Source organism: Musca autumnalis, unplaced genomic scaffold, assembly GCF_047663935.1.
Source record: "Musca autumnalis isolate F117 unplaced genomic scaffold, ASM4766393v1 scaffold_3, whole genome shotgun sequence".
In the NCBI taxonomy this organism is placed as follows: domain Eukaryota; kingdom Metazoa; phylum Arthropoda; class Insecta; order Diptera; family Muscidae; genus Musca; species Musca autumnalis.
The window spans coordinates 29,976,198-29,988,554 of record NW_027411866.1 but is presented as its reverse complement, the minus strand read 5'-3'; the positions used below and the strand labels follow the sequence as shown (position 1 = coordinate 29,988,554).

Here is a 12,357-nt window from a genome sequence, read left to right as displayed (position 1 = left end):
GTTTAAAATCCACGATTATTGGTCTGTGGTTTTATGAAAAAATATTGTTTAAAAATCCACGATTATTGGTATGTGGGTCCTTGAAAAAAATATTCTTTAAAAAATCTACGATTATTGGTCTGATTGTCCTTGAAAAAAATATTCTTTAAAAATCTACGATTATTAGTTTGTGGATCTTTAAAAAATATTCTTTAAAAATTTACATTTGTTGGGTATTTTCCTTAAAAACTCATCATGGTGGGTCTTTCGGCTCTTGAAAAAAATATTCTGTAAAAATATTTCCGAAGTATTCCATCCATCACCCGTTGCGACTGTAACAATATCACGCTTGATTAATATTAAGACTTTATCCTTTGCAGCAATAAGCTAATAATTTATCATAATTTTCTCTAAGATTTTAACACCTAATTGTGGTTTCCCGATCACCTGCGGAGTTTGTCTTATCCTGGATTAAAAAAGCAACAAGATTTGCATTTTCTGTTAGAACACAATACTTCTATTGTCTGCCACAGGACTAAGCAGAATATTTGTGACAGTGTAGATAGAGAAACTAAAATGGGCACCATGCAGAGAGGATTATTCTCCAGACAGGAAAACAAGAGCACGAGACACACTTAGTTGGACAGACAATACGGCAGCAACCAGCCAATGAATTGCTGCCATTATATCCTCAGCAGCTAGGGGTGGTTGCAGCAACAGGACAAATTGCAATTGTGAGAGATAAATGAGTAGTACGTGACTGTGGGTTGGTTACCGTTTTCAAAAACACGAAGAGTAACTAGAGCAGATTATGGGAGAGTGTGTTCTACTTTGCCAGGGTGTTTTTGTGGAGTAACGGTTAAACAACCCCTATGTCGTAACTGTTGAAGAATATTACCTCATATTGTCATACCTGGGTGAGAGAGTAGCTTCTTTGAGCCAGGGGTGCTTGGTGCTGCTGCCGCGTATAAATACCTTGACAAGAGAGTTGTGAAATCAGTTTGTCAGCAATTGCCTTACGGAACACAACGTTACGGAATAAAATTCAATTTCTTTCGGAACGGTTCTCGACTAAGAACATAGAAGAAGAAACGTTTTCACAAAACGTGCGTTTTAATTTTACAACAACAGCAAATATAATTTCACACAAAAATGTTAAAGTGGACTGCATCGGCTAGCAAAATGCCACAGGATACTCCTGTAACACATCGTGTTGCATCGACACGGACACCACGTTCAACGGATGCCAAGCGCCGCAAACGACGTGCCACAATTGCCAATAAGGAAAATATTCCAATTCTAACCTCAACTCCAATGGTTAATCGTACCAGAAATAGCCCCTTGGTTTTGACACCATTAGCGGATATTTTAAATGTAACTCCCGAAGCTGTATCAAATCCCAGTGGAACACCCGTGGAACGTAGAAGGGTTTCGACCCAAGCTGTTAACACAAATCGTACCCAGCGCAGACATTCCACCTTGGGTCTAACTTTGCCGGCTGCAGAGGTTCCCAAATATGCCACCACATTGCCTAAATTTGAAGAGGAATATTCTCCCAATACCATGTTTACGGGCCAACAATTGGCTTTGCGTGGTCTACTGCCAGATCCGTTTATGGCAAATCGTCGTTATTTTACCACACCTCAAGTGGTGGAGCAGGAAGTTAAACAAATTTCAAGCCAAGCAGCTGCTGCCACCGCCTTGCCCCAAAAACGTAAATTGGAATTGGATTTTTTGGCCATAGCTCAAGAAGAAGAACAAGGGCGAATACCGGCAACCGCTGCCAAGGAGGATGTAAAAAATAGCACTGGTGTCTTATCGAATCGCATGGGTGACCAAACTTTGGACCATTTAATTGATGCCATTTTGGATTCGGCCCGCAAAGAAGAAAAGAAAAAGAAGCCACGCAGATCCACATTCAATTTGAGAAGGAGAACTCTGCTGAAAAACCAAGTGGATACTGTTAATGATATAATCCTCTCACCTTCCTATGCTGCCGGTGATGATCCTTGCAGTGATTTAAGTTTTTTGGGCATTGAATCAAAACCTTTTGTGCGACCCACAACACCCCAACCGGCCTCGCCGATTGTTACACCACCACCAGCCACACCCAATCCTGGAGCACACTATACCCCCGCAGAGTTGTTGCAATTGCCTACACCCGTCCAAAGCAGCAAACAGCAGGATAGTTTCAATTTGGCAACTCCCCCCGTGAGGCCAAGCCTTAAACGCCGCTCCAATTCCAAATCCTGTCAAAATTCAAGTGCCAAGAAATACAAGGTTGACTCAAGAAACTATTTTGAAGTTGGCCTAGCCCTGCCGTCCATTTACGTCTGAGACAAGAAAAGAAAGTGAAGAAGTGAAAACGCTTACCAAAAAACTTGAAACCAAAAATTTGCCTAACCAACGAATTTAGACACAAAAAGTCGCCTATTTATTTATTTTGTTAAATCTTCTTTTTGTTGTTGACAAACGAGGGGAATTGCTCTCATATTACGCTTATAGTTTTTAAGTTTTTTTAGTTATATTTTAAATTAATTTTTAAGTATTTTTTAATGTTTAGTTTTTAAGTGTTAAACGGTTTAGTTGCGAAACAAATTACGCTTATTTTTAGTGAAGTTCTGCTGTTATGTAGTTCGTTGATTTCTTCTTTATGTTTCTATTCTGTTTCTTTGTGGTTTTCTTTCTGTTTCATTTATTCTTAAAAAAAAAAAAAAACAAATAAAACAAAATCTAAAAAATATTTACAATGATTTTTTTTATGAAAAATGGGAAAATAAGGGGAAAAGATCCTTCCTGCTTCAACGTATTTTCTACAATCAATCAATGGATTGGGGTTTACAGCTCATTTACTTAAAACGGGAAGGGAAAAGAGAAGTCTGTAAAAATTCGATATATTTGGACGGGACGAAAATAGAGCAAAGAACATTTAGGTGAATTTCTTTCATTTTGTAAACAAAAATATATGGGAAGCGGTCCATATCTAATACGTAACAAACAATCAGTCGGATTCCCGAAAGATGTATTTATTCTCGCATTCTATGATGATGAAAATCCCTAATCTATATAAATAAAAATCAAATGTCGTTTGTTGGATTTGGATAATTCTTTCTATAAAATGTGCGTCATAACCTGACATAGGTTTTTATGCAAAGAAAATTTGGCCACGCCCACTTTTACGCCCACTTTTTTCAATTTTCAATTTTTATCTTTTCTACAAAAACTACTGAACCGATTTTCCTAAAATTGCCAGGGAATGTACAGGGATGGCCCCCGATTAAAATAGGCTACAAATTTAGTTGAATTTCGGAAGGGGCGGGGTACTTCCCCTATACCGTATTTCTTTAAAAATGCTATATTCTTTAAAAATGCTATATTACAAAAAGTGTTTTTATAAAAAATCCACGCCCACAGACCTTCTACAAATATTCTTAAAAAATCCACGCCCACAGACCTTCTACAAATATTCTTAAAAAATCCACGCCTAGGACTGACCTTCAAAAAATATTCTTTAAAAATCCACGCCTGTGACAGACCTTCTAAAAATATTCTTAAAAAACCGACGCATATGACGACCTTCAAAAAATATTCGTAAAAAATCCACGCCTATGACAGACCTTCAAAAAATATTCTTAAAATAATCCACGTCTGTGACAGACCTTCTAAAAATATTCTTAAAAAATCCACGCATATGACAGACCATCAAAAAATATTCTTAAATTATCTACACCTATTACAGACCTTCAAATTATATTCCTAAAAAAATCCAAGCCTGTGACAGACCTTCTAAAAATATTCTAAAAACATTTACGCCAATGACAGTTCTTTAAAAAATATTTAAAAAATTCACGCCTACGACAGACCTTAAACAAATATTAAAAAAAAAATATATTCACACCAAAGTCCTCCAAAAAAATATTTTTAAAAAACACACCTATGACAGTCTATTGAAAAATCTTGAAAAATATTCTTAAAAATTCCACGCCTATGACAGAACTACAAAAAATATTTTAAATAAAAAAAAATAAGAAAACAAAAATATTTTAAATAAAAAAATCCACGCAATGACAGACTTTAAAAATATTCTTTAAAAAAATCCACGCCTATGATAGACCTTAAGAAATATTCTTAAAAACTCCACGCCTATGACAGACCCTGAAAAAATTCTTAAAAAATCCACGCCTACACACAGAGAAGAGATATTGTTGGAACAATCATATTCTAAGAACAAAATAGTGTATTTTAAAAATCTGAAAAAATATATTGTTGTTTCAACCATATATTTTTTATTAGGAAACATGATGACACAAAATATATTGTTGGGCCAATAATACATATTTTAAGAATTTTAAAATACACTATTTTGTTCTTAGAATATGATTGTTCCAACAATATTTTTTCTCTGCGTGTATGACAGACCTACAAAAAATATTTTTGAAAAATCGGTGCATAAAAAGACCAACAAAAATATTTTTAAAAAATTCTACGCCTATGATAGACATACAACAAATATTTTTGAAAAAATCGATGCCTAGAAAGACCAACAAAAATATTTTTAAAAAAATCCACGCCTATGACAGCCCTCCAAAAAATATTAAAAAAAAATCCAAAAATTACAAAAAGTATTTTTATAAAAAATCCAAGCCCACAGACCTTCTACAAATATTCTTAAAAAATCCACGCATATGACAGACATTCAAAAAATATTTTTAAAAAATCCACGCATATGACAGACATTCAAAAAATATTTTTAAAAAATCCACGCATATGACAGACATTCAAAAAATATTTTTAAAAAATCCACGCATATGACAGACATTCAAAACATATTTTTAAAAAATCCACGCATATGACAGACATTCAAAAAATATTTTTAAAAAATCCACCCATATGACAGACATTCAAAAATTATTCTTAAAAAATCCACGCCTATGACAGACCTTCGAAAACTATTCCTAAAAAATCTACGCCTATGACAGACCTTCAAAAAATATTCTTAAAAAATTTACGCCAATGCACAGTGGATTCACCTATTGGCCAAAAATAAAAAAAGAATGTCAAAATTTTGGTACAACATCTGGCACCACTGACAGCTATGACATGGGCCTTTTTAAATATATATTAGTTTTTGTTTCATTCGAACGCGAACTTCTTAAGGAAGCTTCAAAAGTCAGAACATTTGAGTAACATTTTTTTGTTGTGAATACAACCTAAATTTTAAGTGCAAGTAAATATATTCAAAATATCGCGAAACTACTACGTATAGCAAAATATTATAGTGGATTTTGAAGAAGGAGGTAATAGCTTAATTTTCATTTAACAAGTAAAAAAAGTATCAGCCGGCTTTGCCGACAGAGATATACCCTCAGCCTGTGCAAATTGAAACACTTTTTTCACAAAAAACTTATGTATTTAGGGGGTTTCAAAATTTTGGTCTCGTATGAACCGACAAAAATGTTGATTAGGATTAAAGTTCAAAAATTTTGCTGAAAAGGTACTTAAAGGAATGGACCGACATAGACCATGGGGGTGCCATAGGGGGTTTTTACACCCTTCGGGCTGTTTTCTCAAGAAGTATGGACTTGCCCCTGAAACAACTTTTACCATCGTAATTGAGGCAGCGAATGTAAGTTGCTTCAACAAAAATCAAAGTGATTCAATAGCAGGTCTTAAAGTGAACTTATCCAAAATTGTGTGTGGGAGGTACGGGATGGAGTGGACAAATATTGTCCATATTCGAACCTTATCTATATCTGGTAGATATTATGAGAATGTGTAAAATATGGACCAAATCGGTCACTCCCATCAGGAGTTATCGTGAGCACAATTTTTCCGAATATTTTTTAAACTTTGGTGGGGTAGGTAGGTACCTGAAGGAGTGGACCGATATGGCTTATTTACGAACTTTAAGTAAGTTTGGAAACAATATTACGCAGGCATTTCCGTTCGAGAATTATCTTGCGCTTCCACCCATAACCATGGTGTCATAGGGTTTGTTTTTCAACTTTCAGGCTATTTTTTCAGGAAGTATGGACTTGCCCTTGATGAAACTTGTACCTTCGTATAGAAGACAGTGAATACAAGATGCTACAAAAAGGCAATTCGAGAGCAGTTCCTAAACTGAACTTTTCCGAAATTTTGTGTTGGAGTTGTGGAAGTCCATATTGGAACCTCATCTAAGTCTGGTAGAAATTTCATAATGTGCAAAGTATGGACCAAATCGGTGTTACTCCCTTCAAGAGCTATCGTACGCACAAAATTTCCGAACATTTTCGAACTTTTGTGGGGGAGGTACCGGAAGGAGTGGACCGATATAATCCATCTTTGAACTTGAAGTAAGTTTGGACAAAATATTACGAAAGCCAAATTTTGGACCGAATCGGCAGATCCGTTCGTTATCTTGCGCTTCAACCACTACACACGGTGTCATAGGGTTTTTTTATAACTATTTTCTCAGGAAGTATGGACTTGCCCCTAATGAAACTTACAGCGTCGTATAGAGGACAGCGAATACAACTTGCGTAAACAAAAATCAAGGCGATTTGAGACCAGGTCCTAAACTGAACTTTTCCGAAATTTTGTGTGGGAGGTTCTCGAAGGAGTGGACCGATTGAGTCCATATTGGAACCTCATCTAAGTTTGGTAGAAATTACACGATGTGCAAAGTATGGACCAAATCGGTTATTCCCTACAAGAGTTATCGTGCGCACACATTTTGCGACAATTTTTGAACATTTGTGGGGGAGGTACCTGAAGGAGTGGACCTATATGGCCCATCTTCGAACTTAAATCGAATCTGGACAAAATATTTCGATACCCAAAATTTGAACCGAAGCGATTGATCCGTTCATCAAAAATTGGGAAATATTTTCATGTTTTTTAAGCAAAATTGACATTTCATTTCTTTGGAACCCATACTGAAATTTGACGAAGAATATTTTTGTTTTTGAGTTTACCTCTGTAAAATTATATATTGTGAGACAGTTTTGAATAAAAACAGATGAAGTCCGACATTAACCCTAAAAAGTGTTTTTATTTTTAGAGATTCCTGGCGATTAGATAAGGTGTATTTTGGGACCTATAGTAAATTTTTATGACGAAGAATTTTGTAGAATATTTGGATTTGATATGATCACATTTTGAAGGAGTTTTTGAACGATTTTCGAAAAAAGAACCAAAATGATCCCTATGATAAATCGTATCTGAGTTAAAAATTTTAAGGAAAATATTCCCCACATCCTCCTCCGTAAAGTTGCCAAAGACACTATATACATAAAATGCAAGGATTACAAGATATTTTAATGTGAATATTTCGAAAAAAAAAAACTAGAAATGGATGGAACTTGTCCCGCTTACTTTGGTTACTTTCCGATGTAAACTTTAAAAACGCCTATACACGTGTCATATATTTTTAGCTCTTCTGTCATAATCCTTGTCATTGTATTGTTGTCGCACAGTGTAGATCCAGTTCCAAGATGGACTATTACAACACTTTTGCTCTTTAATTAAATTAATTGTCATTTCTCAGATCGTGTGGCTGGGGGAATATATCTGTCACCAAAGCTGAATGATAGATTTTTAATTGTTTTTCTAGTGATAAAGTTACCTTTTAAGCCCTTCACACAATATGCTAGCTGCACTTTATCGTTCGGCTGGAAACTCATAAGCCTTCTGTTCCTTCCAGATCTCCTGTATGCTCTAAGTATCAGTTATAGAGTTTCTGGTCGGGAATTCCCGACCCGGGATTTCCCGGGAATTCTCGATTTTTTTCGGACCGGATTTCCCGGGAAATTTTTTTGAAATTCCCGGGAATACGGGTATTTGTATTTTTCATATATTAGTCTTATAGTATTTGTCTTATAGTTATTTAATGTTAAAAATATAGTGGATTAGCGATTATTCATGTCCCGATAATTGGTAATTCCCGAAACAAACTTAGGGTCCATACTAAAAATCGCGATAATTCGTGTAAAGTACATATATTTTGGTCCTCTCAATAATTATTGTTTTTTTCTGGAATTCGAAGTCTGTATAACCTCACATAATTCTGAACTTTTTGAAACCATTTCCTTGTTGTTCTAGTCTATATTTTTATTAATGTCATTCTTGAAGTATACTAATTTGCTAAGATATAAACTCTGTAATCGATTCGAATTGTTGTTTTCTCCAAAATTATTGTATGTAATATTAAAAACTGTATAATGTGTAAGTGGCAAATCGTGTATATTAGGAATGAAAGTCAGTAATAACTTAGTATGTATGTTCATATAAGTACTCCTCAATATCTTTGGTGCCACCGTGGTACAATTGTGAAGCTTTGTACACAGAAGGTCAAGCTTGTAAAAATCCTTTATCCCTTCGAACAATAAAAAGAACTCCCCATATCATTAACCTAAAAAATAGAGTCGCACAGCAATCTTTGATATGAAGGAAGCCTTTTCTAGGATGGTCGTGGGAAACAGCAATTTATATAATACTAGCTGAACCCAGTGCGCTTCGCTACCCCGACTAAGGTATAATATAGTTTAATACATTTGTTTGTAGGCCAATTTTCTTCCAAATTTCAATAAAATCGGGTATACATAGCGTGTTTGGTGCATCAAATACATTAAATCGGACGAAAATATATATGGGAGCTATATCCAAATCTGAACCGATTTGGATATAATTTGGCACACTAATTTCTATACCGAATTCCGTCACACATTCCAAATTTCATTGGAATCGGAGATATATAGCGTGTTGCGTGCACCAAATTCCTAAAATCGGCCTAAAATATACATGGAAGCTATATCCAAATCTGAACCGATTTCAATATAACTTGGCAAATGTATTTCTAGACCAAATTCATTCACACATCTGAAATTTGGAGATGGTAAAAGATACCATTCTATAGATATTTGCATACAACACCTAAATTTTTTGAGGTACCTCCGATTCTGATGCTATATCTCCGGATCAACGCGGAATTTCAAAACATTTTATAGCCTATGTTACTTTCAGGCCATGTAGTAATATACTCTGAAAATTTGAGGTAGATCGGTTTAGCGGTTTTTGAATCCATAAACTTCAAACAAACAAATAAACAAACGTACAAACATTTTTCTACTTTATATATATAGATCCGCAAATTAGTCATGTAGAATTGGTTGGCTTGAACAGCTGCCATATATGTATGAGGTATTGGAACTTTCAAGATTTTGGCGCATCGTCTTTAATATTGTTCCAAAGAGATAACTAATGATACAACTATACATACATATAAGGAGTATTTAGTTCCTTTATATTTGCTCTATGTCACGTCTATGCCCCACAAACTCGATTTTTCATAGTCCCGGGAATTCCCGGGTTCCCGGGAATGAAAAATTTGTATTCCCGATTTCCCGGGAATGAAAAAAAGTCGGGAATTCCCAAACCCTAATCAGTTACTTAATTCCCTTCATTATTCTTGCAGGAGAATATGTCTTCAGCATAACCTTAGCCTGGTGTTTTACACTCTTTACATCCTCTTCTTCCGATTATTTTCCTTAACGTTTCGTTGCTAGGTGGGTGGCTCTGGCTGGTAGGTGGCTCTGTATGTCGCATTATTCTCTTCTGTATAGGTGTGTATTTCTTGCCACTGTTCTCAACATTATTGGAAGAAGTGCCCTTTTCCAGCACGTAGGTATGTTCCGGATGTCCGATACGTCTGAAAAATTTCTGAAGCAAAATCGTTCAGATTTCGTTCCGATTTCTAAACGATTTTTAGGAGGGGAAATAGTACAGATTTTGTACCGATTTCGTTACGATATCTGAGCATATGTCGGAAAATAATTTCCCTTCCAAATTTCCCAAGGATTTTCTTCAGATTTCGTTCCGATTTCGCTCCAACATTTCGTTCTGAAATTATGTCAACCACTTAATTCAACTTTCATTACGATTTCGGATCCGACATAGGGCGAAGCGTCCGAGTTTTTTCCGATTTCGTTATGATGTTGGTACGATTAGTTTTCTGTAGGTTAGGTTAGGTTTAAAGATGCGCAGTCATCTAGTGGTATATGTGACTGCTCCACTCGGAGACCTTTGGTCCATTGTGTTCATTGCTGAAGATTTAGAGTGTTTGTGTAGTTTATGAGATGAGGATGATAGGGTAGAGGTGGTGAGATGATGGTGAGTGTAGGAGATGTTGAGTTGATGGTGCAGCACAGTGTGGGCTATTGCTGAAGATTTAGAGTGTTGATGTAGTTTATGAGATGAGGATGATAGGGTAGCGGTAATGAGATGGTGAGTGTAGGAGATGTTGAGTTGATGGTGCAGCACAGATAGGATGGAGATGTAGAGAGTGATGCCAATGTATAGATGAAAGTGTTCTGGAAGAGTGAAAAGAGTCTGAATACTATTGGTTTTTATGGACCTTTGCCAGGCCATGATAGATGTTTGGCAAAGTTGAGTAGGACGATGGGATCTATGTTAGACAGGAAGGTTTGAGTGTCTATCTCATATCTACCTAGTGTTCGGCATCTCCTTGTTTGCAACAAGGGGCACCTACAAAGCAGATGTTCGACAGTCTCTATCTCCTCCGTATCTTCACATAGTCTGCAGTAGTCAATGCCACTGTCGTCCCATATTGAAGTTAGAGATCTCACTCTGCAGTGACCTGTTATAAGTCCCACCGCGATTTTCATCCCTAACTTATCAAGTGAGAGGAGGGAAGCCGTTCTTTGACGAGAAACCACAGACCTGATTGCCTTGGATACCCTACAACCAGGTTCCAATAGCCATCTTTGATGTGCTCTCTCATCGAAGATCTCCCGAAGTTTGCCGATGTAGTGACACATCGCTGGTCAAACGGTTTCATCAACTGATAAGTCGATAGACCTAGAGCCACCTCGAGCCAGTTCATCTGCTACCTCGTGTCCTATAATGTTGCTGTGGCCCGGAACCCAACATAGCTCCTGCAGAGCTCTCCTGCAATCAAGAATAGCTCTTGAATTTATGGTCCGTGACTTGAGGGCCGCTTGACTATCGACATATATAGTCACCTGTCCTGTAAGGCTGCCTTCAAGCCCCTTCACCAATTCAGCTGCTTTCCTGGTAGCAAGAATCTCCGCCTGAAAAACACTACAGTTATCGTTGAGCTTGTATGAGTTCTTAATTAGTGGATTCTCGCAGTAGACGCCAGCGCCAGTACCTTCTTCCATCTTGGACCCGTCTGTGTAAATTGCCAGACCGTCCAGAGGAAATATGCACTCATCCCATGCGTCTCTGCTTGGGAAGATAACGGTTAAGGAGTCAAACTTGAATGAGGTAGGCATATAACCATTGTCACCTAACTCAAGTCGACTATCAATTAGTTTTAGGACATTCGAGTGTCCAAAGTGTGAACCACGCCAACATCCTGACTCCCGGAGTCTGAAACTGGATTAGGATATCCAAAGGTTGGAGATCCAGGATGACGTTTAAAGCAGCTTGAGGAGTGCTTTTAATCGATCCAGCAGTGTCGCGGTTCTTTGTACACTTGATAATTTGGAGAGTAACGCTTTGTTCCCAAGAGCTTGCCACCAGACCAGTAGGTATGGGCAGGACCATGGTTACATACAGCCAGTGTATGATCTGTGGTCTCAATCCCCAACTTTTCCCAATGGAGTTCTTACAGGAGTAGAGTGCCATGAGTCTCTTTTTCGTTCGCTCCTCAACATTTTTTTCCATGACAAGCGATGGTCCAGAATAGTGCCGAGGTATTTAGCTTCGGTAGAAAGTTCCAGGGCCACCCAGCCCAGGGATGGAGGCTCGTAATTGGGAATTTTGTGTTTCTTAGTGAATAGTACAAGCTCTGTTTTTCCGGGTTTACTCCCAGACCGTTGTTCTGGGCCCAGTTTGGAAGTTGTACTAGGGCTCTTTGCATGAGCTCAGACAGGGTTGGCAGGAATTTGCCACTTATCAGCACAACCACATCATCAGCATAGGCAACCACCTTGATCTTCAGCCGGTCGAAGCACACAAGTATTTCATTTATTACCAGAAGCCATAACAGGGGTGAGAGAACTCCTCCTTGCGGAGTGTCTCTGTTAACAGATTTCCGGAACTCTCTCCTATGCATGAGTTGATGATTCTACTTTTCAGCATCTCATCAATCCATTCCACAAGGATAGAGGAAATACCTATCTTGCTGAGAGCATTGTGGATTGATTCAAGCTTCACGTTATTGAAAGCCGTCTCTATACCGAGGAAGGCCGCCAGCCTGCTATACTTGGAGGTTACCGATATCCAGCTTTGTTCCCGTTTAATTCGCACTTTTACTGTAATATTAAAACGAATGCGTACCTTGACTGCTACAAGGAAATGATCAGAATCGATGATCGCTTCTAGATTCGATCGGACATCTAACACACGGGATGA

General features: G+C 37.3%; 1 protein-coding gene across 1 annotated transcript; it reads left to right on the top strand.

Annotated features, from left to right (window-relative positions):
• Positions 1-1,024: 1,024 nt before the first annotated feature.
• On the top strand, positions 1,025-2,472 carry LOC141398071 (uncharacterized). Its single transcript, XM_073975225.1, has one exon. The coding sequence runs from the start codon at positions 1,132-1,134 to the stop codon at positions 2,314-2,316; it is 1,185 nt and encodes a 394-aa protein (XP_073831326.1). The 5' UTR covers positions 1,025-1,131; the 3' UTR covers positions 2,317-2,472.
• The last annotated feature ends 9,885 nt before the right edge of the window (positions 2,473-12,357 follow it).